We start from the raw sequence: 26,311 nt of genomic DNA, 5'->3' as shown, positions 1-26,311 counted from the left end.
TGGTGGTGGTGGTGGTGGTGGTGGTGGTGGTGGTGGTGGTGGTGGTGGTGGTGGTGGTGGTGGTGGTGGTGGTGGTGGTGGTGGTGGTGGGCTGCCCAGAGAGACCCAGGGCAAAAGAGGCAGACAAATAGGAAGACAGAAGGCCTAGTAGATGAGTGGGGTGCGAATGGTCAAAGGTACACGAAGAGGCACAAATGGGCAAGGGGCTGTGGGACAAGGAATGGAGAGAGGCGCCCCAGGTGGCAGATGGAGGCCTCAGAGAAAAGTAGCCGGTCGAGGCAAGACCCGGCTACCTCTGGTCCCCCGGGGTCCCTAAGACTCCTCCCGGGCCGCCCCGCCCCGCCCCGCCCCGCCCCGCGTGCTTCGGCTAGCTCCTCCCACGTGTCCCGCCCTGCACGCTCTGCCTGGCTCCTCCTACGCGGCCCGCGCCCCGCCCCGCGCGCTCCGGCGGGCTCCTCCCCCGATGCCCGCGCCCCGCCCTGCGCGCTCGGGTTAGCTCGGCGGCGGCGGCGGCTGCGGGCTGGCGAGCCGGCGCGCTGAGGGAGGGCGCGTAGAGGGAGGGCGCACCGGCAGCAGGTGGGCGGGGTACGGGCCGGCGGCGGCGGGCTGGGGTCTGCCAGGCCGCGCTCGGGCTGAGCGCTGCCGGCCGTGCGTCGAGCCATGGACTTCAACATGAAGAAGCTGGCGTCGGACGCGGGCATCTTCTTCACCCGGGCGGTGCAGGTGAGGCCGTGCGCCCTGGGCCTCGCGGCCCGGATGTGGGGCGGGCCCGGAGCACCCCTGCAGGAGAGCCGGGGGGTGGCGCAGGAGAAGCCCCTGGAGGCTGCCGCCCCGTCCCCGCTGCGGGACACCCTGGCCCTCACATCCCCTACTGCGGCGCTGCCCAGAAGAAAGAGCCCGGGGCGGCCGGCCACTCTGGCCGCACACTCAGCGTAACCCGGGCCCGGGGACTGAGCCGGGCCGCGGCCCCGTTACCCGGGGAGGGGGAAGTATCGGGGCCCACGGTTTCTGCAGGCTGGGTTACCCCCCTGCCGTAACTCCCGCCCCAGGAGGGAGAGAGCACTGGGAGGCCCCTGCCTCCCCGCCCTTTCCCAGCAGTGACTCTGGCAGTCGTCCGGAGGGCTGAGCCCCAGGCCCAAGGACCATGCACCTGCCGCGACCCCTTCTCTGAGCCTCAGTCTCTGCACCCGTGCAATGGGCCGGTGGTACTGATTCCGTCAGGTCCCCTGTACACGCTTGGATAGTCAGTCCGGAAGCCAGGAGGGCTGGGATTATTTCCTTTCTGCTCCACGGGAGGCCTGTTTCCTCTTATTTCTCCAAGCCTGGAGGATGGGGAGAGGGCTGAGGTCTGGCTGGGTGCCCTCCTTGGACAGCTGTCCAGGCTGATGGTGCCGGGATCGGAACAAGTCCTATCCACATTCTGGGGCCAGGAGAGAAACTGAGGCATCTTAATGTAATGGTGAAGGCCTGGAGGCAGCTATGGGCATGGATGCTCCCTCTTGTGACCTTGAAGAAGGGGCTTCATCTCTTGGCCTCAGTTTTTCAATCTGAAAAATGGGATTAGCAATCCCTCCCTCCCAGGATGGCTGTGAGGATAGCGGGGACTCTGCATGTACATGCTCTCTAAAGACAAGCTTATGGGGCGCCTGGGTGGCTCAGTCAGTTAAGCATCTGCCTTCGGCTCAGGCCATGATCCCAGGGTTCTGGGATCAGGCCCCATGTTGGAGTCCCTGCTTAGCAGGGAGTCTGCTTCCCCCTCCCTTTTTGCCCCCCCCCCACTCATGCTTTCGCTCTCTCTCAAATTAAAAAAAAAATCTTAAAAAAAAAAAAAAGGCAAGCATACTAGTAGTGTTAACGTAGTTAGTATGGCATGTGACCTTGGGCAAGTCATTTTCCCCCTCATGTCAATCGGGTGTAACACCGGTCTGCCTCCAGAGGTGGCTGCAGTCTTGGGGCTTGGCCTGTCGCAGTGCTCTGGGAGCCAGTCCTATTGTTTGTTCTTGCTGTTGTCTGGAGAAGCCCAGCCCCAGACAGTCTCTGGGAAACCCATGTGCTCATGTTTACTAGAAAGCACCATGTCCTGTGTCCCGTTGAGGATTAGTGCCCCAGTGAGGACTTGCTGCCCGGTATTTCAAGCCCCACAAGGTGATCCCAGCCCTAGTGGGTTTGCTAGGACCCTGGAGCCCCTTGGCTATCCTCAGATCATCTGCAAGGTGGGAACCCTCCCACTGTTGGTATGGCAACCGCTCTATCTCCCACATCTGGGAAGAACCTGATCTGCCAGTTTCCTGCTACTGTGGGGCGCTGGCACCTGAGCTGGCCAGGGCCTGCAGAGCCTGGGGTGTGGGGAAGCTTGAGCTCTGTGGCCTCACTTCTCCTGGTTGGGGCAGGCCCAGTGGGTCACCCGTACTGGAGTGGGAGCCAGCGCCCAGGCTCCAGACTCTGGGGTGGAGGAGGGAGCTGGGAGCTTTATAAATAGAGGCTTTCTCTGGCTCTGCACGCCCACTCCCTGCTGCTGCCATTGTGCAGGGAGCAGCCTCGGACTCTGCAGACATCAGCCCCTGAAGCATGGGTCCCTTCCTCTTGGTAGTGATGGGGCAGGGTGACAGGCCAGAGGAGAGAAGTCTTGAAATATCACCTGCGTAGGAGAGGACCCTTGGGACCCACTGAGGCCAGGCTGCCTGGAGATAGGCGTCAGGAGGGATGGGAGGGAGTTCTTCATTCTCAGTGTGTGGGCAGCTTCTCTGCCTAGGTGCCACCATGCCATGTCCCAGGATATACTGGGTAAGCCGTCAGCCCCTCCACGTACCAGGGACACCTTTTAGAGCCTTGCCCCATCGCCATCCAGTAGGGAACCTGAACTTGACCCTGGGAGAGCAGGATCCCTTTTGCATGGGTGATTCTGGGATTCCGGGTCCCTGAACGGTGCCTTGAAAGTGAGGATGAGTTTGTGAAGTTGGTCCAGGGGCTGGGAAATGCCCAGCTAAGGGCATCGAGGCAGGAAAACCTAGGGCATATTGAGTATGATGCCAGTGTAGGTGGGAGTGGGCCGTGGAAGCCATAGTACTAATGCTGTTAGTAGTAACTGCCGTAGTAGTAAGAGTAGTGGTAGAACTAGTAATAGTAAAGGCCGTGAGGAGGCAGGCAGCACTGGACATAGGATGGAGGTCTGGAAAGCCCCATAGGATATTGAACCTGGGTGGACCTGGGGTGTGAGGGATGGCTGCCCCGAGGCTCAGTGGGGAGTGGCTGCCGTTAACCTTGCACATTTGGGTGACGTAATCACCTAAGGTAGGGTGCCTGGTACCGCTGGGGTACGGGGGTTCCTAGGTAGCTCGGAGGAGGAACATGAAGAAGGCCTTCTATCCGTGGTCATGATGAGAGCAGCTAAGGTTTGTTAGGCCTGTGCTGTGTGTTTCCAAATCTTCTGTGAGATAGGTCCTGTTATCCCCCTTTGCCAGGGCAGGGGAGCCCCTGGCGAAGACCAGAGAGGTGGCTTTGCCTCTCTAAGCCTTGATTTCCTTATCTGGAAAATGCGGCTAAGGCTACCCCTAAGGGGCTGGGTGAGGTGAGGCCTGCTCGGGGCCTGGCTCTGGGAGTCTAGGGAATGTGAGAAGGCCCAGGAGTGGGGGGAGAGGTGGGAGGAGGCCGGGAGCAGCTGCTTCCCAGGTAGGGAGCCACAGGCCGTCATCCTGGCCCACCCAGGCCTGCAGTGAGAAACCCAAGCCCTGTTGCATAATTGATGGCTGCCCAGTGACTCTGCCCAGTGACTCTCCGTGGCTGCTGCCCCCTCCCTGCAGCTGGGCTGGAGCTGTTGTTGGCCTCTAGATGATTGGTCGACGCCAAGCAGGCTGGGAAGGGCCTCCAGACTCCCAGCCCGGAATGACCCTGACTTGAGCACAGTCTGCCCCTTGCTTAGCCTCAGTGGCATCATCTGTGACATGGGAAACTTGACCCGACTGTCCTGGAGGCTCTCGGAGGTGTCGGTGGGTCACTGGTGTCAAACGCTTCTAGCCCAGGGTCGGACCGCCGCGCGGTCAGCAGTACCGCCGCGCTATTACTGATCTTTCTCCTGCAGGTCTATGCCCTTCTGCTATTTGATTACGACCTTGAACAGGCTCTTTCTGCCAGAGCCTTCTAGATCAGAGGGGCCAGGACTTGGGCCAGTATCAGGTAGTTCTCACGTGGCCTGCACAACCTCTGCCGGCTCTGACTGGTGGGACATCCCGGTTCCTACCTGGCCTTGGGGCGGGGCTGCCAAGCTTTCTAGGCCTTGTGCGTGCCCAGCAGTTGGCTCTCAGGGGCTAGTGGTGTTCCCTGTCCACCGCACCAGGCGACCAGAGGCCAGCCATGTGGCTCTCCCACCCCCACACATCCCTTTCCTTCCCGCTGCCTCTCCACCCATCAGCTCTTTGCAGCAGTGGCACCGACTCCCTGCCAGACTCGGGCCTTCATGTCTTACCCACATCTTTCTTTCTTTCTTTTTTTTTTTTTAATTTTTTTTTTTTTTTAAGTAGACTCCACACTCCACGTGGGACTCAAACTCATGACCCTGAGCCCCCTCAGGCGCTCCTTACCCACATCTTTCTCATTTCATCCTATTTCAGCTATGAGGGAGCTGGTATTATTTATTATTCTCATTTTTCAGCTCAGGAAACTGACGCCAGAGAGGCAAAGCCACTTGCCCAAGGTCCTACTGCTCATCAGTGCAGACCTGAGACTCAAATCGGGTCCCTCTGACTCTGAAACCTGGGTTCTTCCCACTCACTCCACTGGCGCCCCCCTCCCCACTGGCTCCCAGTCCCCCAAGGAGCCTGTGATCACCCGAGACTTTGCTCTGTGCCCCATTTATTCCCTGAGCACCTGTTACCAAGTGCTTTGCTTCAAAGTCAAGCTAGGAGGACCCTTAGAACTAGGCCCCCAATGACTCTTTATCCCCTTAAGTAATAAGCCAGATTTTGTACAAATGTGCATTTTGGGGGGGGGTCTAGCTTTCTGGGTTTCCAAAAGAAGCTGTGATCCCCAACCTTTGGTCCAGCCTAGTTTTACAGAGAGGCAAATTGAAGCATAGAGTAGGGTTGTAACTTGGTCAGGGTCACAGAGCAGGTTAGGGGCAAAGCCAGTTTCTTGACCTTGGGCTTGGTTCTAGTTGGGTGAGGGGGAAGGAGGTGTAGAAGCATGGGGCAGGGGCAGTCTTTGCTTCCCCCCTTCCGAGCCTTCCCTATCCCTCAACCCTACCCCCCACAGTTCACAGAGGAGAAATTCGGCCAGGCTGAGAGGACTGAGCTGGATGCACACTTTGAAAACCTTCTTGCCCGGGCAGACAGCACCAAGAACTGGACGGAGAAAATCCTACGGCAGACAGAAGTGCTGCTGCAACCCAACCCCAGTGAGTGGGCGCCGGGCGGTCCTGGGCGAGGGGCTGGAGGCCACTGGCAGGAGGCCTGGGCTGCAGGTGGGACTGGGTGGCACACGGGATTTGGATCAGGTTACGGGGGCTTCTGAGGCCTGCATAGGGCGGGGCGAGCAGTTAAAGAGCCCAGCAGAGAGTGATGGGCTCCAAGATGCACTCTCTGGGGCAGCAGGAGGTTTAAGAGTTTTGCACCAAGGAGTTGGAGAAATGCTTGAGACTAAAACACGCTTGGGAAGAGGCAGGGAAAGCATGAGCTCAATCTATTGAGAGGCTGGCGGAGCCTGAGATGGAGAAGGGCTTGCCCTGAGTCCCACTGCAGCGAGTGTGAGCAGGGAGCACGCAGAAGCCATGGGCAGGAGAACCGGGGGGCAGGGGGGGCGGGGAGGGCTGTCTTGGGGTCGTGATGCTATCTGCCTCCAAGTCTCCTATATAAGTGGGGGTCCCTGGAGCTTTCTGGACCAGAGCTGGAGGACTGTCCATGTGTGTATTAGGTTCTGTAAATCCATATCATATGGAGGGAGAAGTGAGTGGGCTTTTACTTTGGGCCTGTCACCCCCAGCTATGTGACCTGGGGTAGGCATTTCATGTCTCTGAGCTGTGGCTTCCTCCTCTCTGGAGTGAGGGGTCCTATGGGGTTGAGTGCTGGTTTCACTAGGTTGAAATGAGCTCCAAAAAGAGAGTAATCTGTCTGTCACCAGGCCAGGCACCCCCATGGGCGGCCCTGGTCTGGGTCTGTTTCTGTCCCCATGGCTGCCACCTTGGGTTGTACTGAAGAGCCCCGTGGCTTTGGCTGCTGTCTCCCTGCAGGTGCCCGCGTGGAGGAGTTCCTGTATGAGAAGCTGGACAGGAAGGTGCCCTCACGGGTCACCAACGGGGAGCTTCTGGCTCAGTACATGGCGGAGGCGGCCAGTGAGCTGGGGCCCACCACTCCCTATGGTGAGCCAAGCCCCCAGCCAGGGTCAGGGGTCACAGTCTCTTGCTCTCAAATTTTCCTCCATCCCTCCCTTCCTTCCTTTCTTGCTTTGTGTTTTTGAAGTACAGAAATATCTACTTGTAAACATTCATGAAATGGATGAATGAAAGTGAAGAAAATGAAAAAAAATTGAAATAAATGAAAATAAACCAGTGAGGGGCGCGCCTGGGTGGCTCAGTGGGTTAAAGCCTCTGCCTTCAGCTCAGGTCATGATCCCAGGGTCCTGGGATTGAGCCCCCATCGGGCTTTCTGCTCAGCAGGGAGCCTGCTTCCCCCTCTCTCTCTGCCTGCCTCTCTGCCTACTTGTGATCTCTGTCAAATAAATAAATAAAATCTTTGAAAAAATAATAAATAAATAAACAAGTGAAAAAAATTCGTTCGCCTTGCAAACACCTCAATCAATGCAGATGAAAACAGAGTGAGAAACGGAAGTCTCTCTTACCCAGTTCCGGTTTCTGTGCCTTTCTTAATGGGATCGTACTGTGCATACCCTTCTGCGACCTGATTTTTCATCTCGGTATTGTGTTAGCTACCTTCTCCCAGTGGCACATAGAGAGCCACCGCCATCTTTTTTTTTTTTTTTTTTTTAATTTTTAATGTTTTACAAAGATATAATTTACATGCCATAAAATGCACCGGTTTTAAGTATATAATTCAGTGCTTTTTTGTAAGTTTACAGAGTCGTGCAAACATGCCCCCCAATCCTATTTAAAGAACATTTCTGTCCCCTGCACAAAGGGCCATGTCTGCTTAGAGTCAGTCCCCAGTCCAGTCCCCCTGCTGCTAACTACTCATGCACATTCGTGTGCCTATAAATGTGCTTTTTCTGAACCTCTCGTATAAATGGAATCACATGTTGTGTTGGGTGGTTTTTAAGATTTTATTTATTTGAGAGCCAGAGAGAGCACATATGCATTCATGAGGAGCTGAGGGAGAGGGAGAGGGAGAGTGTCCCACGCAGGCTCTGCATGGAGCCAGACGCGGGGCTCGATCCTTTGACCCTGAGATCGTGACCCGAGCCGAAAGCAAGAGTTGATTGCTCCACTGACTGAGCAGCCCAGGCCCCCCACGGTGTGCTGTGTTTTGCATCTGGCTCCTTTGAGCGTAGCTTCTCTGACTTTTATCTGTGCCGTAATGTGTTTTAGGATTTCATTCCTTGTTATTGTGCGATCGTAAGTGTTCCGTTGTATGGCTAGACATTTGGGTTGTATCCTTCCAAGCGTTTGCACACAGAACTTTGTGAGGGCATGTGTTTTCCCTTCTGGATATGCACCTGGGAATGGACTTGCTAGGTCACACGGTAAACTTAAGTTTAGCTTTTTAGGAAATTACCAAACTGTCTTCCGAAGTGGCTGTGGGATTTTGTATTTCTACCAGCAGGATGGTGGTTAATTTCCGTATATTTGGATTTTCCAAGTTTCCTTCTATTGTTGATTTCTAATTGATTTTGCTGTGGTCAGAGAACATGTCTGTATGATTTTAACCTTTTACGTTTATGAAGATTTGCTTATAGCCTAGTATATGGTCTGTCCTGGAGGGTGTTGTTCACTGGAGATCATATGCTGTGTTGCTGTGGAGTGTGGTAGAGACAACAGGCCAAACTGGGTGATGGGGTTGTTCTAGTCTCTGTGGGCTGGCGGATTTTGTCTTGTCCTCTGCTTTACCGAGAAGTACTGAAGTCTCCCACTATTTCTGTTTCTGGCTTCAGATTGTCAGTGTTTTCTTCATATGTTTTTGGAGCTCTGTTGTGAGGTCTTTGTATTTACTATTGTTATATCTTCCTGACGAATTGACTTATATCATTGTAAAATGCTGTTGTCTCTGGTCACGTTCACAGTAAAGTCCGTTTTATCGGACAGCAGTTCACGCACTCCTGTTCTCTTAGGAGGATAGTTCACATGGTATACCTTTTTCTGTCCTATTTTCAACCTATTTATGTCTTTATTTTTTTTTTATTTTTTTTTAAAGATTTTATTTATTTATTTGACAGAGATCACAAGTAGACAGAGAGGCAGGCAGAGAGAGAGAGAGAGAGAGGGAAGCAGGCTCCCTGCTGAGCAGAGAGCCCGATGCGGGACTCGATCCCAGGACCCTGAGATCATGACCCGAGCCGAAGGCAGCGGCTTAACCCACTGAGCCACCCAGGCGCCCCCATTTATGTCTTTAAATCTAAAGTCTTTTATAGACAGTATATATTTGGATTTTTTTTTTAAGATTTTACTTATTTATTTGATTGAGAGAGGGAGCACAAGCCTGGGGAGAGGGAGGGGGAGAAGCAGGCTTCTTGCCGAGCAGGGAGCCCGATGCAGGGCTGGATCCCAGGACCCTGGGATCATGAACTGAGCCGAAGGCAGACACTTAACCGACTGAGCCACCCAGGCGCCCCTGTATTTGGATTTTTTCTTAAAAATCCACTCTATCTTCATTCTTTGATTGGAGTGTTTAATCCATTTGTATTTAACATAATTATTGATGTAGTTGGATGTACATATGCCATTTTATTAAATTTTCAATAAACGAGATTACTGTCTCGTTTCCAGATCTCCTGTTAAATTTCTAGCAGAGCTCTTCCAACCAGTATTCCTTATTCAAGTCAACTGTGACGTTGGTCTTCTTCAGTTATTTGCCGTTGAGATCACTGCTATTTCCAACAGGGTCCCCTAGATTATTCTGTGCTTCCGCCCAAATCGAGTCAGCCCCAATACCACTACCTTTCCCTGCGGCCCATGCCCCGCCCCTACCCAGCTGCCCACCTGTGGACTTGCCCCGCCCAGGTAGAGCAACAACTGCAGAGCTGACCATGAGCTGACCATGCGAAGCCCCCCGCCCCAGGCTGGGAAGCCACAGGTTCCCACCTTGTTCCTACCAAGGTCCATCAGTTCTTGAGTAAATATTCTGTCTCTTTGCACTTGGTCAATTTCCAGAGTCCGGAAACGTTTGCTTTTGACAGTGATGCCCATTTTTACTGTTGCTTTTTGGGAACAGGATTTGTTGAGGTGCTTTCTGTGTTCTGGAAGTCTCCCCCTCGTCTTTGTCACACTGTGTCCTAGTCCGCCTTTGGGACGTCCTGCTATTTACGTCAGTCTCCTGTCGACAGACATGCAGGTCGCCCCACACGCTTCCAGGCCAGCCGTTCCGCACTGAGCCCGCAGTGCTTACGCCTCTGCGGCCTGCCTCCCCCTGGGCGCTCCCTTAGGGTCCGAGCAGCCCGAGCCCGAACCTCTTCCTCACCCTTAAACTCCATTTAATCAGGGAAGACACTAATCAAGGTGGCAGAAGCTGAAAAGCGCCTGGGAGCCGCCGAGAGGGATTTTATCCACACGGCCTCCATCAACTTCCTCACGCCTCTGCGCAACTTCCTGGAAGGGGACTGGAAGACCATTTCGGTGAGAGGACTGGGGCCCCCCCCGCTTCCTGGTTATTGCTGTCCTCCTCCTCGGAGCTGCCGAGACAGGCTCTCCTCCCATCCCGGGAGCCCAGCACTCCCAGGGCTCCCCAGATGTGGCTCTTGTGGACCGAATGACACAGTGGGTGACCTCTCCCTGTCTGGGCCTCGGCTTCCCTGTTTGGCCCTGATGGCCCCGTGGGCCAGTCCTGCCACAGCCCAGGGTCTCACTCTTCCCCACCCCCCCGCCCCCGCAGAAGGAGAGACGTCTCCTGCAAAACCGGCGTCTGGACTTGGATGCCTGCAAAGCGCGGCTGAAGAAGGCCAAGGCTGCAGAGGCCAAAGCCACGGTAGGTGTCCCTGCTGGTCTCCCGCCCCACCACCCCCAGCTCTGTTTGGAGCCAAGGGAGGGTGAAGGGACCTGACGTTTGGCATGACCTTTCTTCCCTTTCCCTGCCTGGAGAGGCTTGGCTGGGGGATGCTGGTCCTGGCTGACCGCTTCAGGTCATGCCTCTCTGCCCCTCCCCCCCAGGGAACCCTGGCCACCCAGAGCTCTGGGTCCCAGGGCAGACATTTATGGGGTGGGCTGACCAGCAGTACCCCGACCCAGGCTCAGGGCATGCCACAGCCTCCCCAGACAGACAATCAATTGGAGTTTTACCGCATGGCCCTGCCCTGCCCTTCCTGAATGCTCGGCTCTGTCCCCCGGCTCTGCCCGGGCATGGCTCCCCCTTACTAACTACCCCACCCGCTGCTCCAGCGCTGGTCCCAGGGTGCCCTGATGGTGGGAACCCCGGAGCTGGACTGCGCACCTGCTTAGGGACATGACCGAGGGCCCTTTCAGGTAATCCCATGGCCCTGGGTCAGGCCTTCCCTCTGCTCTCAGCTCACTGAGGCCCGCTCAGCCTGGCCAGGCCAGCCGATGGACTGTGGCGCAGTTTGCCCAGGGCTTAGGCCAGGGTGGGGAGAGCAGGCCTGAGGGGGAGCACGCTCTCGGCACGTCAGGCTGCTTGGCAGTGTGGGGGCCTAGAGGCCACCTCACACCCAGGAACCAGGTCAAAGGCAGGCCGGGGGTCACTTGTGTCTTCCCAGACTCTCAGCTGCCCCAAATGCTCCTTGCGTCCCTCTCCCACCGTGTGGCCACTGGGGACCATGGAGTCTTGGCCTGTGCCACCTCTGGTGAGAGACAAGGGCAGGGTCTCAGCACACCCGGGTGTGTGGGGTCCAGATCGGAGGCAGGGGCTCAGCCACTGGAGTCTTCTTGTGGTTGGGTGAGATGACCAATGGCTACAGGGTTGACCTCTTGAAGTCAGCTGGACAGGATAGTCTCCTTGGAGTACCTCGGCCAGAACAGGCTTCTCCTCCACCAGGCAGGCCAGGGGAGCCTTTCCTTAGTCACTAGAGCGGCACGACCTCCTCTCCAGTTGTCTGGCCCAGACAGCCTCAAGCCCTTGAATTAGGCCCCGCGCCCTCTGCAGAGAGGCCCAGGGCAACCCAGGCACAGCGAGCGCCCCAGAAGACCACAGCCCGGCAGGTCATCCCTGCCCTCCCGCGTAGACCCAGAGCAGGACTCCTTCCGGACGGCAGGGTCGTCTGCCCACCTGCCTGCCACCCGCTCTCCCCTCCCACCACGGGGGGCCTGCTCCCGCCTGCGCTGTGGACTCACTAACCTCTTTGTTTTTGTTCCTTTCTGTTCTGCTTTGGGTAACTTGGCTCAGTGTGAGGGAGATGTGAGTATACCTTTCCTGCGTGCTGTGCTGCTTCTGGTTTGCCCGGCCCAGCCTCGGGCCCAGGGGTCTGGCCGGCCCAGGGGACATCCTGGGCGTTTTGCAAGCAGCTGGTCTCCCCACCAGAGCCTCTGCCATGCGTAGCCTCTGGTTTAGGGAGACGCCAGGCACTGGAGCCTGTGAGTCAGCTTTTTGCAAACGTGGAAAGCCTGTCACCCTGTCCATCCATGCGTCCATCCGTCCACCTTGTTGTGGGGGAGGGGCCCGGTCCTGTGTGGAGATTCTGGGATGGAGAAAGCCGGGGTGGGGGGTGATTGGTCTGGAGAGCTGTGGCTCTAACCGGAATATCTGAGCGAGGCTCGGGTCTGGGGAGGAGGGGGGCCAGGCCCAGTCTGCGACTCACCTGAAGGCTCCCTGGCATCCGCTTTCCTGGGCTCCCAGCGTGACCACCCACCTGGTCTTTGTCTGACTCTCCATGTCCCCAAGCCCACCTGGTGTCCAGGAGGTTGGAGTGGGGAGAAGGGTCCGTGTGGTATGTGTCTCCAGCCTCCTGTCCCTTGGGCCGGGGCTCCTGGCCTCCTGGCCTCCCCCCCACAACCCCGCCCCGTGGGAGATGCTGGGGCGGCGCCTGGCCCCGGATGACCCCCCTTCCCTCCGTGACCTCTGTTCCCGCCAGACGGTGCCTGACTTTCAGGAGACTAGACCGCGTAATTACATTCTCTCGGCCAGCGCCTCCGCGGTAAGCGCCCCACCCCGGCCGCCCGGCCTCTCTCCGCCCCGGCACCAGGGGACTGCGTGGCACCAGGAACACAGGGCGCATCCCCCAAGCCAGGAAGGCACCAGCCCTGCTCCTGGCCGCCTGCCTGTGCCCTGCGCCTGCATCACTGGCCTCCCTTCTCTCTGCGCCGCGCTGGAGCTTGGGGCCAGGCCAGCCGCCCCAGACAGCGTGGGGACAGCGCAGGCCCCGTCTTCTGGGACCCAAAGGTCTGCCCTCCATCCCCCATCAAGGGCACTGCCCCCTGGTCCACGTCGGGCTTGAGGACCCCACAGCTGTGACAAGGGGGGCACTCTTCATCCAGCCACCTCTGTGGCACCCCTGCCCAGCATCCTGGCAGCAAGGGTGGGGACCAGCGGGCTGGGGGCAGGAGTGTCCGGGGGCCCAGGGCAGCCGTGGGGCCTGAAGACTCCGAGTGCCACGGGTTCTTTTCTCCTGTGTTGTTACTGGGTATTTACCGTTCAGTGTGGGACACGGGCCAGTCACACCTCCCCCATCGTACCTGTCGCCACCACTGCTGTGCCTTCTCTGCCTTCTTCTCTGACCTTCCATTTCCACCGGGGGGTGGCACGCACTTGCACGGGCCGTCAGGCTCTCTCCGCCCCCGTCATAGCATGTTGCCATGTGTGTCTGTGCCTTCAGGCGGCGGCCGGGCCATCGTCCCTCGGGGCGGCAACGCCGGAGCACTCCAGCAGGCCCCTCTCTCTGCGTGTCCTCCGGCCATGCGTGCAGAGGTCACTCCCCACGTTTTGGTTTTCTAAATGGCACTGTGGTGGGACATCTCGGGACACAGGGCTGGCCTTGCTCTGCTTACCATCCCTCAGGTCGCCATCTTAGGACAGACTTCCCGCGCTGGGCAGGAGAAACGGGTCTCCTAAGTCGTGGCGGGGGGAGGGGGGTCTTTCTTCTTTAGACTCTGGATGGCACTTCCTGCCCCCCTTCTTGGGCCGAGTGGAAGGAGGAATATCCCGGAGGGTGGAGACCGCCCTGTTTTTTTCTTTTGCCATTGAACCCCAGTGTGACTCGGGCACGAGGCTGCCTTTCTCTGCCGAAGGACAGAAAGGTTCAGTGACTGGCCTAGGGTCACACGGTCCTGCGTCCCAGCCCACCAGCCTTAGCTAATTGTCAGGGTGGGATGGGGGACACTGGGTCTCCCATCAGAGCCCGGGGGCTTACGCTGTAGGAGAAACCCAAGCAGGACTTCCCAGCTGGCTGTCCCCTACCTCCCCTGCATGCGGCATGTTGGGCTGGATGTGGTTGATAGCGACCCTGCTCATACCAGGCCACGTCCCAGCCTCAGCTCCTGGTTGGGTTCGGGGGAGTGAGGAAGGGTATGGGGGGGCGGGTGGGGTCTTGGGGAGCTGGGGCAGGGCACGGGCTCTGGGGTTCAGCCATCCTCACCCCATTCCCCTGCTGACTGGTGCCCCCTCCCTCCCTCCCTCCCCTGCTGCCCTTGTCCTGTCGTGGTCTCCGAAGCTCTGGAATGATGAGGTGGACAAGGTGAGTCTGGACTCGGGAGGCTGCCGCGGGTGCGGGTAGGGTAGGGGTCAGATTGGTTTCCGGTTCTGGGCTCTGCCTCTGTCGGGGTATTACTTGCTCTCTGGGCACACTGCCCCCACAGTTCCTCTGAGCACACAGGGGAATGGCAGGGTCAGGTGGCTAGGGACAGAGCGTTACAGCAAGGTTGTGGCACGGCACTCATGGGTCCGTCTTTGGCCGCTTGCAACGGAATAGGTCCAGAGGGGTCCCAGCAAGGGGGCAGGGCTCCAGGCCTGAAGTCAGGGGTGCACGGTGAGAAGTACACTCCTGCCACCAAGATCTCTGTCCGCGTCCCCAGGGGGATGTGTCCTCTGCACCCAGAGTAGGAGAGGAGGCTGCTCCAGGGCGGACCACAGATGGGAGGGAAGGTGGGGCCCACTGTTGCTGTCAGCCGCCGTCCCACTCTGCCTTTCCCAGGCCGAGCAGGAGCTCCGAGTGGCCCAGACGGAGTTTGACCGGCAGGCTGAAGTGACCCGACTCCTGCTCGAGGGAATCAGCAGCACTCACGTGAGTCCTTTGCTGCCCCTCCGTCACCTACCATCTTCCTGGCCCCACCCTGGGCCCCCCACTGAACTCCTCCACAAGGAGGCAGACCATGAGCTTGGATCTCAGAAGCAGGGGGCGAGGGGCAGTGCTTGAGCCCAGGGTCCTCAGGGTGGAACTTAGCTTTGGTCCCAGTGCCAAAGGCTGGGCAGCCCTCCCTGCCCTCCAGGGGGCCGCTGGCTTGGGGCCAAGGACTGAGTGCTAAAGGCCGGGGTCTGCGGTCAGGCAGGAGACAGGGAGCGTCTGGTCGGCTAGGACGCCTCCCAAGCCAGCACCGCTCTCCCCGCACCGCCCCTGCTCCGCAGGTGAACCATCTTCGCTGCCTCCATGAGTTCGTGGAGTCCCAGACAACTTACTACGCACAGTGCTACCGCCACATGCTGGACTTACAGAAGCAGCTGGGCAGGTGCCCGCTGGGGTCCCCTGGCTCCCAGGCCCCACAAGCAGCCCATCCCCTTCTCCCCCTGGGGCAAAGACCTTCTCCCTAGGCTCAGCAAGCCCCCAGACTCCCAGGGCAGGTTAGAGGGCCCCTGACCAAGCCCTCTGTCAGGGGCATCACAGGGCTGTCTGGGTGACAGGGAGGTGTCTGGCCTGGGCGGGAGGATGGCAGGGATGGGGAGGCGCGGTTCACGATTCCCTTCGCCTTGCTTTTCCCTTCATGCTGCCAGCTCCCAGGGAGCCATGTAAGTAGCTGGGGTCCCCCTGCCTCTGTGGCAGTGGGCCCAGGTGTTTGGCTGAACACGTGGGACTACCATGGGGACACAGCTCCCAGCTGAGATGTCACCCTCTCCAGATTCCCAGGCACCTTCGTGGGCACCACGGAGCCCGCCTCCCCGCCCCTCAGCAGCACCTCGCCTACCACCGCTGCAGCCACTATGCCCGTGGGCCCCTCTGTGGCTGGCCTGGCCCCTCCAGGAGAGGCCGCTCTCTGCCTAGAGGAGGTGACCCCCCCCGCCAGCGGGACCCGGAAGGCCCGGGTCCTCTACGACTACGAGGCGGCCGACAGCAGCGAGCTGGCCCTGCTGGCTGATGAGGTGGGCCTGGTGCCGCGGGGGTGGTGGCCAAGGCCGGGCTCAGGAGCGCCAGGGAACTGGAATGGGGAGCCCCCCCACTGCCTTCAAGTCTCCAAGGGGCCCTGGGGGGCGGCGGGGGCTGGGGGGTGAGTGGAGGGAGCTGCAGCCCTGAGGAAGCCGTCTCTGCCTAGAGCAGGTGAGGGGGCAGATGCCGGGTCTCGTGGGGCCCTGACAGCCCCGTCGCCATGCCGTCCTGGCCCGGCTGGGGTATGACCACCCCTCTCTGCCCTCCTCTTCAGCTCATCACCGTCTACAGCCTGCCTGGCATGGACCCGGACTGGCTCATTGGCGAGAGAGGCAACAAGAAGGGCAAGGTCCCGGTCACCTACTTGGAACTGCTCAGCTAAGCCGGCCCCCTCCAGGCCCCTGCCCACCCCGGCCTGGGCGGGAGAGGACAGGAGGCAGCCCTGCCACTTGTCTGCTGGTGACTCAGCTGCTCAGGGCGGGGAGACCGGCCCCATTCTGTCCGTGCCCCCGGTCGTCCAGCTGTGAGGGGGGCCCCTCCCCCAGCCCTGCTTCTGGAGCCCCCCACCCCGCCTGCATCCCCCAAGCACCCCAGCTCCCCAGCCCTCCTGGCTCCGGCTAAGGAGGGTGGAAGGACTGGCCGCAGCGCTGCCCTAGGCACCCCAGCCCCTGCGGGAAGCCTGGGGCGTGCCCTTGGCCAGAGAGCACCTGCCTTTTGGTTGCCAAAAGCAGCAAGATGGGGGGGCCCGGGGGGCAGAGGGGCGCCGGGCGGACTGGTGTCTCCCAGGTGCTGCCCTCCCCTCCCACGCGGGCTGCTCATGCCGAGTTCCGTGGCTCAGCCTGCACCTCTCCACACTCACTTTTTAATGGATCTTTTTACTCTGCCCGTCTGCTTGCTCTCTAGCCAGTGACAAATAATAAACTGTCCTTCACGTGCATGTCGCCTCGGCTCCTGTTGGGCTCTGGGCCCCCCCGGGGCTGGCCCTGAGGGTGGGCAAGGGAAACCTTCGCAGGGTGGCTTCCTGCTCCCTCCTTCCTGGGCCGTCCTTCCTCCCGCAGGGCGCGCGTGGCTCCGGGGGCAGCCCTGTTCCTGCACATGAGGCCACGGAGACCTTTTGTTCCTAAGAGAAACTTGCCTAGATGGGGCCGGGCGGAGCAGACAGTACCGTGCGTGAGGCTTTTCAGCTGCCGACCTGTGGCCAGTCCGCGTGTGCTCAGGCCGTCCTCACAGATGAGGGAAGAGAACAGAGTCACCTCCTCAAGCTTCCATAACGGGCAAGTGGCCGCGCAGGACTCTAGCCCAGGTCAGTCTGGTTCTAGAAACTTCAGGTGAAGGCCCCTCGCCAGGCCCTGCTCTCTGGTGAGGAGGTCCTGCTCCCAAGGAGGGGCAGGGAGGGAGGCAGGGGCGCGGAGCTGTAAACAGGACTGGGACTTCAGGAGAGGCCACACCCCGTGAGCAGCTCGGCCAGCCGGTAAATGCAGTGAGGTAGGGGTGAGGGGACGAGAGCCGGGCGAGCCAGGGAAGGGAGAATTCATGTCCACCTGGGTCAGCCGCAGCAAATACTCTGCTTTCCCCAAACCTCTGCTCCACTCCTGGGCACCCGGCCGGGGACGACGTGCTTAGCACTGAGAGCTCGATGCTCACCCCCAGGTCCTGAAGACACCACCCATTTATCTATAAACAGTCTTTTAATATTTGTATAAATAGACCACAGTATTAGCAAAAACTACAAGAACAGAGCATGGAAAACATCTTCAGACCCAGGCACACAGCCTCTCCCGGCCACACATGACGCTGGCTCCCGGCCTCCGCTGGGCCGGGGGCAGTGCAGTGGGGAATGCTTGAGGGAAGGAGCACGGCCTGGGACATTTTGGACTTGAGGGCGCCAAGTGCAGCTGACTCGTGGCTCCCGCCTGGCTGTGGACCTCGCGATCTATTATAAAAATAATGCCAGTGGGTGGGCGGCTGGAGTCGGGGCTGAGGGCAGGAGAGAGGTGCTGCTCTCAGTCCCACGCAGGCCGTCCGGCCGGCCAGCAGCACCCCTGCTGCCCGGGGCCATGCAGGCTGGCGGGGTGGGGGGGGTGGCGGGCCGCCGCCCTATCTTTGCACGTGCCGCACAAAGGCCTGCACTAGCTGGATCAGAGGCTCCTGGCTCTCCGGGCTGGCCTTGGAGAGAGAGGTGGACTTGCCCTGAGGTGAGGGGAGAACGCCCGCAGCAGGGGAGCTGGGCGCCCCCCGGCGGAAGTAGCGGGAGAGGCTGGAGAGCAGCGTGCTCTAGGAGAGAAAGGTACTAGATGAGGCCTGGAGCCCTGGGCCCAAGGTGGGGGGCCGGGTGGGACCCCACAGGCTCCTCCCCATCAGCCGCCCCCTGCTAGTCCGAGCCCGCTGTCCATACCAACTCCGAGCTGAGCTCCTGCTTCATCCGCTGTTTGTCCCGGGGATGCACAGCTGGGTCCCTAAGGTAGCGCACGGCCTGGGAGATGAGCAGGTAGAAGCAGTTCTCCATGGTGAACATCAGCAGGGACCTGCGGAGAGGGCAGGGCGGCTCTGGGGCGGGGAGCCAAGCCGGCCGGCAGGAGGCACAGCGCCAAGCCAACAGGATGGGTGACCCACAGGGGCCCTGAGCCCAGCTCGAATTCTAGAAGGAGGGCTTTTCTTACTTCAGCGTCCTGGTCCCTTCCGCCTGGGTGCTGAGCCCCACAGCCTGGGTGAGGGGCTCCTTTTTCTTGTCCAGCTGTGGGAAGAGAAATGGGGTAAAAATAAGAAGGTAACGGTAGCAGGTGGGACTCCCTGTGAGCCTCCCACCCGCAGGCCGTGCACGGAGCAGCTGTCCGCTACGTCACTCGGGCCTCATGATAACCCTGCCGGGGAGGCTCTCACACACTCAGTCGGGAAGAGGAACAGACTCGGGAAGGCTGAGAACGTGCTCGAGGCCACAGTTAGGCGGCGGGAGACCAGGAGAAAGACCGGAATGTTGAGGGGCCAGAGTGTGACAGCCCCCAGCTTACCTCTCCAAGCATGTTGAGGGCCACATTCACTGTAGCCAGAAGGGTCCCGAAGGAGGGGGCCACTTCTGAGTCAAAGGTGGGAGTGGTAAAGCTCAGGGCAAAGAGGAAGTTGTATTCAGCAAGGTCCAGGGACTGCAAAGCAAGACAGGAGTGATGTGGAGCCCCAGGAGGGCCCCGGGGCACAGGGGAGCCTGGGCAGCTCACCGCGGGCACTCGGGGCAGCCAGCACTCGGGCGGGCCGGTACCTGATCCAGCAGGATCTGGCAGATGTCTGGGGTGAAGTGGCGCAGGGCCGCCAGCGTCCTGCTGAGGATCTTGAGGAGCCCGTACTGGACGGTGTGTAAGGCTCGCTGCTCCGATGCCTCCGTGTCCGCCGTGGGCTGCTTGGAGGAGGAGCAGGAGGGGGGCGTGGGAGCAGCAGCGGGTAGCCGCTGAACTCGGGGGGCAACAGCCGAGGGGATGCCATCCCCATTTTTGTTCTGAGGGAGACAAGAAACGGAGGTGGATTCCCGGACGCCAGGCCGCGGCCCCGCGGGCAGCCAGGTGGGGGGCGCTCACCTGTAAGCAGTGCTGCAGCATCTTGCGGCTGTGCAGGAGGGACGTGCAGGCCTGGCACAGGTAGCCCAGGCTCACCTGCAGGGGACGTGGGGCCGAGGCGGGGGGTGGGGGGGAGGCGCTCAGCAGCAGCCTGACCGAGCGGGACCCCCAGAGCTCCCCCTGAGCCCCCTGAGTCCTCCGTCGCTGAGCGCCCGTGGGGCTCACCTCCCATGTTCTCGGGCTGTAGAGGTTACCGCCGCTAAGGGCGCCTGCCTACGAACTAGGGCAAGAGGGGCCCGGGAGGTTTCCCTGGCACCTAGCTCAAGGCCTAGCACATACGACGGGTCCTAAGTAAAGAAGTGAGATGGGGAGGGGCTCCCGGGTGCCTGTCCGTAGGACATGTGGCTCTTGACCTTGGGGTCATGAGTTCAAGCCCCACGTTGGGTTATAGATATTGCTTAAACTTTTTTTAAAAAAGAAAGACGATGGGGATCATTTTCCCATTTTATAGACGAAAAAGGCTCAGAGACCCTGAAGTGACCTAACCAAGGTCAGAAAAACGAGACACCTATCTGACTCTGGGACCCACTCTTTCCCTACCTCCCTTACCCCCACCCTGCCGGCCCATCCCTAAGGGATGTGAACCAACATCTCCAGCTGAGCCCAAGTTCTTAAGCTACAAGGCTGTCCTTTACTACGGAAAGAAAGCGTCAGCCTCAGAGAAAGCTACACGAGGAAAGCAAAGCCTGTATTCGCTGGGCAAGATGCCCACGTTCCAGGAACAGGCCTGCAGTTCACCAGAAGGGCGCCAGACAGCGCCCACCACCCCACACACAAGCACATCCCCAGACTCCGACCCGAGAAACCCTGTCCAGGGCCCCACCTGGACATCCCGCATCAGCTGAGGCAGGTGGAAGTGCCATTCCTTCATGAAGTTGGAGAGCTGCAGAATGAAGCCCACCGTGTGGTCGGCCTCCTCCAAGCAGGCCAGACTCTGCACGGTCCTCACTGCACTGAGGCACTGGGAGGGAAGACGGGAGGACAGGCTCAATCGGGGACCTGACCCACCTGCTCTTGCCCTTCAGCTGGGAAGACCGCTCCTGAGCCCACAAACGCAGAGGCGATGGCACAATGGGTACCTTGGCTTAGAAGTTTCTGAGTGGTCCAGAATGGCCCGGACCCCCCATTACCCTCAGCCCCCACCCGTATGATGTTGGCAGCCCCTCACCTGTAAGGTCCGCTCCTGGTGAACCCCCACAAAGTCCAGGGCCTCGGTCAGGAAGTTGTAGCGCAGAGTTTTGAGAAGCCGCTCCATCAGAGACATGGAGAGGCGGTAGACCCCCGGCCAAGAGGGGGCATCCACGGACTTCCGAGAGGTGCTCGGTGTCTAAGACACAAAGAGCAGACAAGACCAGGACACACACCGATGACTCCAGCTGAGGAGCGCAGCAGGGCCTCCTTACAACACAGCAGCGAAGGCAGCCAGGCTGCTTGGAGGAAAAAAGCCCAGAACGCCCACGGCCACGGCCTGGTGACCAGCAGGGCCTGAGGGGTCCCAGGCCCATGGTTACACGGCAAGAGCACTCAGCGGAGATTTAAGAATCCTGGGTTCTAGACTCAGGTCAGCCACTAACTACCTATGTGAGCTTCTCCTGCTAGGACCTGGGGCGGGGACGGGGAGGAGTCCACACCATCCGGGCATCACATGAGGCTCTGAAGAGCAGTTTCCTGGGTGAGTATGAGATCAAAGACAGGGAGGCTTTTCCGCTGCAGCCACAGTCCGGCGGCAGCCCAGGCCCCCGGCGGGCCCCGGCACTCACCTGCACTGTCCCATTGGAGCTAAGTTGGTACACGCTCAGTAAGGGCAGACAAATGCTCTGGGTGATGCCAGCTCCAGCCACTGCTGTGGCTCCCTGAGAGGGAAAGGATAGGAATGAGCTGGGACCTCCCTAGCGCCATCACTCCTGGGACCTGTCCCCTGCAGCCACCCTGCCCAGGGGCAGCTGGCACTCTCGGGCAGACCAGAGCTTCTGGGACCGTCACAGGCAGGGCTGGAAGCCGCGCAGCACAAGCGAGAGGCTCCCCTCTGCCCGCGGGTCGTGTCCTACCTGCTGAGTGCGAGCCAGCGTGAGGAGCAGGTGAAGCGAGGCCTCGGTGAAATGCAGGTTCTGCTTCATGCGCAGGCTCGCCTCCAGAGTGGCCAAGAGGGTGGGCAGGATGGGGAGCCTGCGGGTCACCTGGAGCCACGAGTCACCATCCTCGTCCACCTCACACAGCTCCTTGGCCAGGTGCAGGCCCAGGACACACACCTGCCGGCGCCCAGGGTGGAGATGGGCAGAGATGGGCGGGAGTAAAGAAAGCAGCGCAGGGGCGGAGAAGCACAGGCGGCCCTCACACACGACTCCAAGTGAGCCCGACTCGGACGACCTGAGGTCTCTCCTGACCCTCTCAGGGCACACACGACGACTCCATCCTTGCTAATAAGCCACCTGCCAGCGACAGTTCTCGACTCTTCTCTAATTACCAAACTTGCCGATTCTCACCTGCTCACTGCACCCGCCTCTGCCCCTCTCACCGCACTACTGCACCCACCTCCCAGGTGGTCCTCCTCCACCCTCCCGGGCCCTCCTCAGTGGAGTTTTCACACGAGTGGGTCTTTAAGCTTATTTTTCACCGTAACGGCCCAGTAATAAATACTTTCTACACCTTGTCCCTGTATACACATGCTGGTGTGTTTTCCTTCCCTTCCAACCTGCAAAGCACACTGAACTTTCTTTATGCATTATCCTACTTCACTAAAAAAATACTGGTTGTAACCAAATGAGCTCAGTTTGAGACCCACTACAGTGAATCAGGACGCAGTTTAGAAAATGTTCAATAGCGCATCCAGCGTGACCTTCCCAAAGCCCAGCTCGCCCTTGCTTAACTAGAGTCCTTTCCTCGTTCACTTGGAATCCAGATTAAAGATGCTGCTATAGGGGCACCTGGGCGGCTCACTGGGTTAAAGCTTCTGCCTTTGGCTCAGGTCATGATCCCAGAGTCCTGGGATCGAGCCCCACATCGGACTCTCTGCTCAGCAGGGAACCTGCTTCCCTTCCTCTCTCTCTGCCTACTTGTGATCCTTCTCTCTCTCTCTCTCTCTGTCAAATAAATAAATAAATAAATAAATAAATGCTGCCATCCCGCCCCCACACTCCAGCTTCACCCCAGCCTCTCCTCCAGGTACCAGGGGACTCAGACCATGGCTCACCAGCCCTGTTCTCGATCCCAAATCCTCCCTGCTCCCATGCCTGCTTGGCTCTGCCAACGCTTTAAGTCACGGCTGAAAGGGTGGTTTCTCGCTGAGCCCCTAGGTTAGGTGAGAACCCCACGGTGTAGGTTCTCCTGGCATTTCTCCCGTGCGGACTTGCCACGATGATATCCCCACGTCTCCAAGTTGGATCTGCTTTGTCAGTGTCCTCCGCCAGGCTGCGAACTCCAAGCGCAGTGACTACATGTGTCGCTCACTAACCGCCCCGGGGCCCGGCGCCGAGCAGGCAGTTAGTACTTGCTGGATGCGCGAGGGCAGGACACGCTACTCCCCAGGTGCTCCCTCACCCCATCACGCTGGTCCTTGTGCCGCGGCCGCGAGCAGTCATCAGTCTCCATGCTGTCCTTGTCCTCTGTGGCACCGCCTGATGCCAGACTATGGCGGGTCTGGTCGAAGAGTGCAATCACCTCTTCTTGGAGGGTCTCACAGACGTTTAGCACCAGCTGGGAGTACTGGGGGACGTCACTCACTGCAGAGCACAGGCAGGGAGGGACATGGTCATGCTCACCACGTCAACTCTCAGGGAACACCGAATGTTCCCTCCCCAGATGGGCAGAGAGAATGTACAGTGCTGAGAGGAGGGGATCTGCCAGGGCTGGGGGGACAAGATGGGAGAGAAAGAGAATTTTTTTTTTTCATTTTTTAAAGACTTTATTTATTTATTTGACACAGAGAGATCACAAGCAGGCAGAGCAGCAGGCAGAGAGAGTGGGGGAAGCAGGCTCCCTGTCGAGCAGAGCACCTGACGCAGGGCTCGCTCCCAGGACCCCAAGATCACGACCCGAGCTGAAGGCAGAGGCCCAACCCACTGAGCCACCCAGACGCCCCAAGAATTTTTTTTTCTATAGATTTTGTTTATTTCGAGAGAGAGAGTGCACAAGCAGGGGGAACAGCAGAGGGAGAGGAGAAGCAGACTCCCCGCTGAGCAGGGAGCCTGATGCAGGACTTGATTCCAGGACCCGAGGAGCGTAACCCGAGCCAAAGGCAAACACTTAACTGACTGAGCCACCCAGGGATCCCAAAAAAGAGTTTTCTTGACACGTGTTCCAAGACTGTCAGCTCAAACCACACAGCAGAAACGTCTGGCTCAAAACCGGACGAAGCCCCACCAGGCCGGCTGCGAGTGGAGTAGGAAGACCGCTGTCCCCACTCCCCTGCCCCTCACCTCTCATCTCCTTCATCTGCAACACTGTGATGAATGCTGAGAACACCTTGGCCTTGGTCTTCTCCATGAGCTGTTGGTCTGCCTGTAGCACTCCTTCTAGAATCTCCGTCAAGGGCCCAAGGATTTCATCCACAGACCCTAACTCTCTAGAAACAGTAAGGGGCAGAGAGGGTAGGACAACACACCCCACATGAGACCACAAAATACACCCGCTTCATCTTAGGAGGCCCACCGGGCCCCCTGCCTTGCCCCCATCTGCTTGCTAGGTCAGTCCCATTCTCGGCGATGGGAAGCGAGCCCGTTCCACACCCATGTTCTCCCCCTCGGGAAAGTGAAGGCTCAGCGGAGAGGAGCGGGCAGGGCTCACCTCTTCCACTGCCGGAGGAGGATGAGCAGCAGAGTGCACAGCATGGAGCCTAGGCGGAGGCAGTTCACGGAGGCCGGGACCAGGAGCTGAGGGGGGGACAGCAGATGCGTCAGAGGTTGGGCTTCCTGCAAGTTGACACCTTTTCCCTGGAAGAAATGTGGAATCTCCCAGACATACTTACTAAGGCTTTGGTCCCATCGAGCACGTCAAGAAAGAGCTGGCGGCGTACCGCCGAGTCTGTCAGGTGCATGACCTCCGCCTACAAAGGAACAGGAGAAACAGGGCACTGGGGAAAATATTCCAGACTCTAGGAGCCAGGAAACGTAGGGTCTTCCGTCAGGCAATTAGTCACTGGTAAGTGACAGTCTGCCTAATTAATTGTCTCCCTGCTGTTTGTCTACCCTGAGATGTGGTCAAAACCGAATCAGGTTCGCCTCCTCCTCCTCCTGACAATGTCTTCTGCTCAGACCCTTTAAAGGCTCCCTTCCCAGTGCTCTGGAAATACAAACAAGGCCAAGAGGCCCCCGGGGATCTGGTCCAGAGGATTCTGGTAGCACTGCCGCTTGTGCTCGCCCCCTTTCAGCCCCCCTGGCCTCCTCCTTCCACTTGAACACAGCACACCAGGCTCTTTTCCGCTCAGGCCCCTTGCACATGTGGGACTACTCCTCCCCTCGGGCTCTCTGCCCGGAGAGCACCTTTGTACATTCAGGTCTCGGTCTGGACATGGCCTCCTTGGAGAGGGACTCTCTCACAGCTCCTTTCCTACTCCAGTGCTCACAACCCTAGCATCCTGATTATCTCCTTCATAGTGTCACAACCTCAACATGGATTTCTTTGGGAATTAGTTTACAATTTGCCTCCCTCGTGGGCCACTCTGCCCTAGATCAAAAACCTTATCTGCCTTATTCACTGCTGTATCCCCTGGTGCCTGACACATGGTGACCATTCCATTAGTATCTGTTAAATGAGTAAGCGATGGTCCATATCCTAGACTGAATCAGACTGTTCTAAGAAGAAAGAGGATGGCAGGGTTTTTGGAGCTACAATTCAAGACCTGTTGCCTATCCCGTACTTTCTGGGAACACAGGTAAGAAAACTGTCACAACTTCTGGTGGTAATGATGATCACTGGACTTATTGTGGGAATCCTTTCATGGTGTGTAAAAATACTGAATCATTCTGATGTCCGCTTGAAACTAAGAGAAAATTATTTGTCACTTACGCTTCAATTAAAAAAAAAAAAAAAAAAAAGAGCCGCTGTCCAGCTAGGGCCTTAAGGCAGGTGACACACAGGCTCCCCACGTGGGAATCGGGCATTCCCCAAAGACCGCCTTGCCCTCTGCTGCGTCTACAATCTCCCGGGCTGCAACCATGGTGACACAGCAATGTCCCCAGGTCGTGGGCAGTCCGGCACAGGGAACAAGTCACTCAGGGAAGATGTAAGGTAAGAGTATGCTTGGAACAAGGGACATGCATCAAGCCCAAATTATTCATGAAGAGTCAGGATATCTACCTGGATTCCCCAGAGAAGAACAGTTCAACACTAAGTCCCCACTGCACAACCACGACTGGGTGAAACCACACACACACACACACATGCACACGCACGCACGCAAAGAAAAAACACAGACTCTTCTCAAAAGCTAACTCTCTCTCTAGAAACCAACTCTCAGTAGATACAGTACATAGACAATGTCTCTGTTCTTTTTGAGACCAAGAAATGCAGTTTCTAGAAGCAATGAAAACAAACTGCTCCCTAGAGAGGGTGCTGCGGCAGCTGTCCCAGCTGCCTGCTGACCAGTCCACGAATATTTACCCAGCTCAGGGCACGCACCCAAATAGGTGACGTGACACGTGCAGGAGAAGCAAATGGAGGAAGGGAGCCCCTTAGACCCATCCAGGGCCTCAACAGCAGCTCCCGGAGGCTTTTATGAATGTCTCAAGAGATTTTAAAACACTTCTCTTTTTCTTCCAGGTCCCTAGTTGGCTCCAACACCCTGAAGAACCCACAGAAGGTCCGGTCTGCGGGCCTACAATTGTTACGTTTTAGCTCTCAGGGAAGATCCCTGGTTCATCCTTCATCCCCGGGGGCTGCCTGTTAGGCATCCTGGCACACGGTTGCTAGGATACCCAGGCGGAAACCACTCCAAGAGGCTCTTACGTGACTGGTGGCGATGATGAGCAGCATCCTCCAGGCGGAGACCAGCATCTGATACTCCACCAGGGAGGTGCAGCTGCTGCCCTCCGTGTCGGCTGTGTGAGCCGCCAGTGACTTGACGTATCCCGACCAGTAGGCAAAGCGCTTCTCACTGGAAAATTTCTTAAGCGTATCTTTTAATGACTGATCTAATGAGCCCCTAGATGTTAAGAAAAAACAAAACCTACAATTAGGTTTTGAAAGCGGACGGAAATGTGATGGGCACAGACCCTTGTCGAGGCAGAGAAAGCGACCTCACTTGGGCTTAAAGGCAGACGGCTCCGGTCACCTCCACTGTGTGGGGCTCCTACTTCGTGCTCAACATAATGGGTTAG

The 26,311-nt window shown here is 58.5% G+C and overlaps 2 protein-coding genes across 3 annotated transcripts in view; one reads left to right on the top strand and one right to left on the bottom strand.

The window, feature by feature from the left end:
• The first annotated feature begins 514 nt into the window (after positions 1-514).
• Positions 515-16,328, top strand: LOC111145788 (SH3 domain containing GRB2 like, endophilin B2). Of its 2 annotated transcripts, XM_022501000.1 has the most exons (13): positions 515-723; positions 5,248-5,389; positions 6,221-6,349; positions 9,639-9,772; positions 10,029-10,121; positions 11,490-11,501; positions 12,175-12,237; positions 13,750-13,773; positions 14,230-14,319; positions 14,661-14,761; positions 15,024-15,038; positions 15,149-15,389; positions 15,668-16,328. In XM_022501000.1, the coding sequence occupies exons 1-13, from the start codon at positions 661-663 to the stop codon at positions 15,773-15,775; spliced, it is 1,215 nt and encodes a 404-aa protein (XP_022356708.1). In that variant the 5' UTR covers positions 515-660; the 3' UTR covers positions 15,776-16,328. The 2 variants fall into 2 exon arrangements, with proteins under 2 accessions (XP_022356708.1, XP_022356707.1); XM_022500999.1 differs by lacking the exons at positions 11,490-11,501; positions 15,024-15,038.
• A 160-nt stretch (positions 16,329-16,488) lies between these two features.
• The window catches only part of LOC111145656 (nucleoporin 188), a 47,855-nt gene continuing 38,032 nt past the window's right edge, over positions 16,489-26,311 (bottom strand). The window contains exons 30-44 of the mRNA XM_022500731.1: positions 25,941-26,136; positions 23,962-24,039; positions 23,781-23,866; positions 23,414-23,559; positions 22,536-22,717; positions 21,047-21,247; positions 20,759-20,851; positions 20,167-20,325; positions 19,822-19,959; positions 18,960-19,034; positions 18,647-18,880; positions 18,402-18,533; positions 18,054-18,127; positions 17,789-17,918; positions 16,489-17,667 (exon numbers count right to left, since the gene is read on the bottom strand). Coding sequence (XP_022356439.1) covers positions 17,491-17,667; positions 17,789-17,918; positions 18,054-18,127; positions 18,402-18,533; positions 18,647-18,880; positions 18,960-19,034; positions 19,822-19,959; positions 20,167-20,325; positions 20,759-20,851; positions 21,047-21,247; positions 22,536-22,717; positions 23,414-23,559; positions 23,781-23,866; positions 23,962-24,039; positions 25,941-26,136 — 2,101 coding nt within the window. The 3' untranslated portion in view covers positions 16,489-17,490. The remainder of the gene's footprint in view (positions 17,668-17,788; positions 17,919-18,053; positions 18,128-18,401; positions 18,534-18,646; positions 18,881-18,959; positions 19,035-19,821; positions 19,960-20,166; positions 20,326-20,758; positions 20,852-21,046; positions 21,248-22,535; positions 22,718-23,413; positions 23,560-23,780; positions 23,867-23,961; positions 24,040-25,940; positions 26,137-26,311) is intronic.

Source organism: Enhydra lutris, unplaced genomic scaffold (genome assembly GCF_002288905.1).
Source record: "Enhydra lutris kenyoni isolate GAN:26980312 unplaced genomic scaffold, ASM228890v2 scaffoldscaffold13, whole genome shotgun sequence".
Taxonomy (NCBI): Eukaryota; Metazoa; Chordata; class Mammalia; order Carnivora; family Mustelidae; genus Enhydra; species Enhydra lutris.
This window is presented reverse-complemented; position numbering and strand designations above follow the sequence as displayed.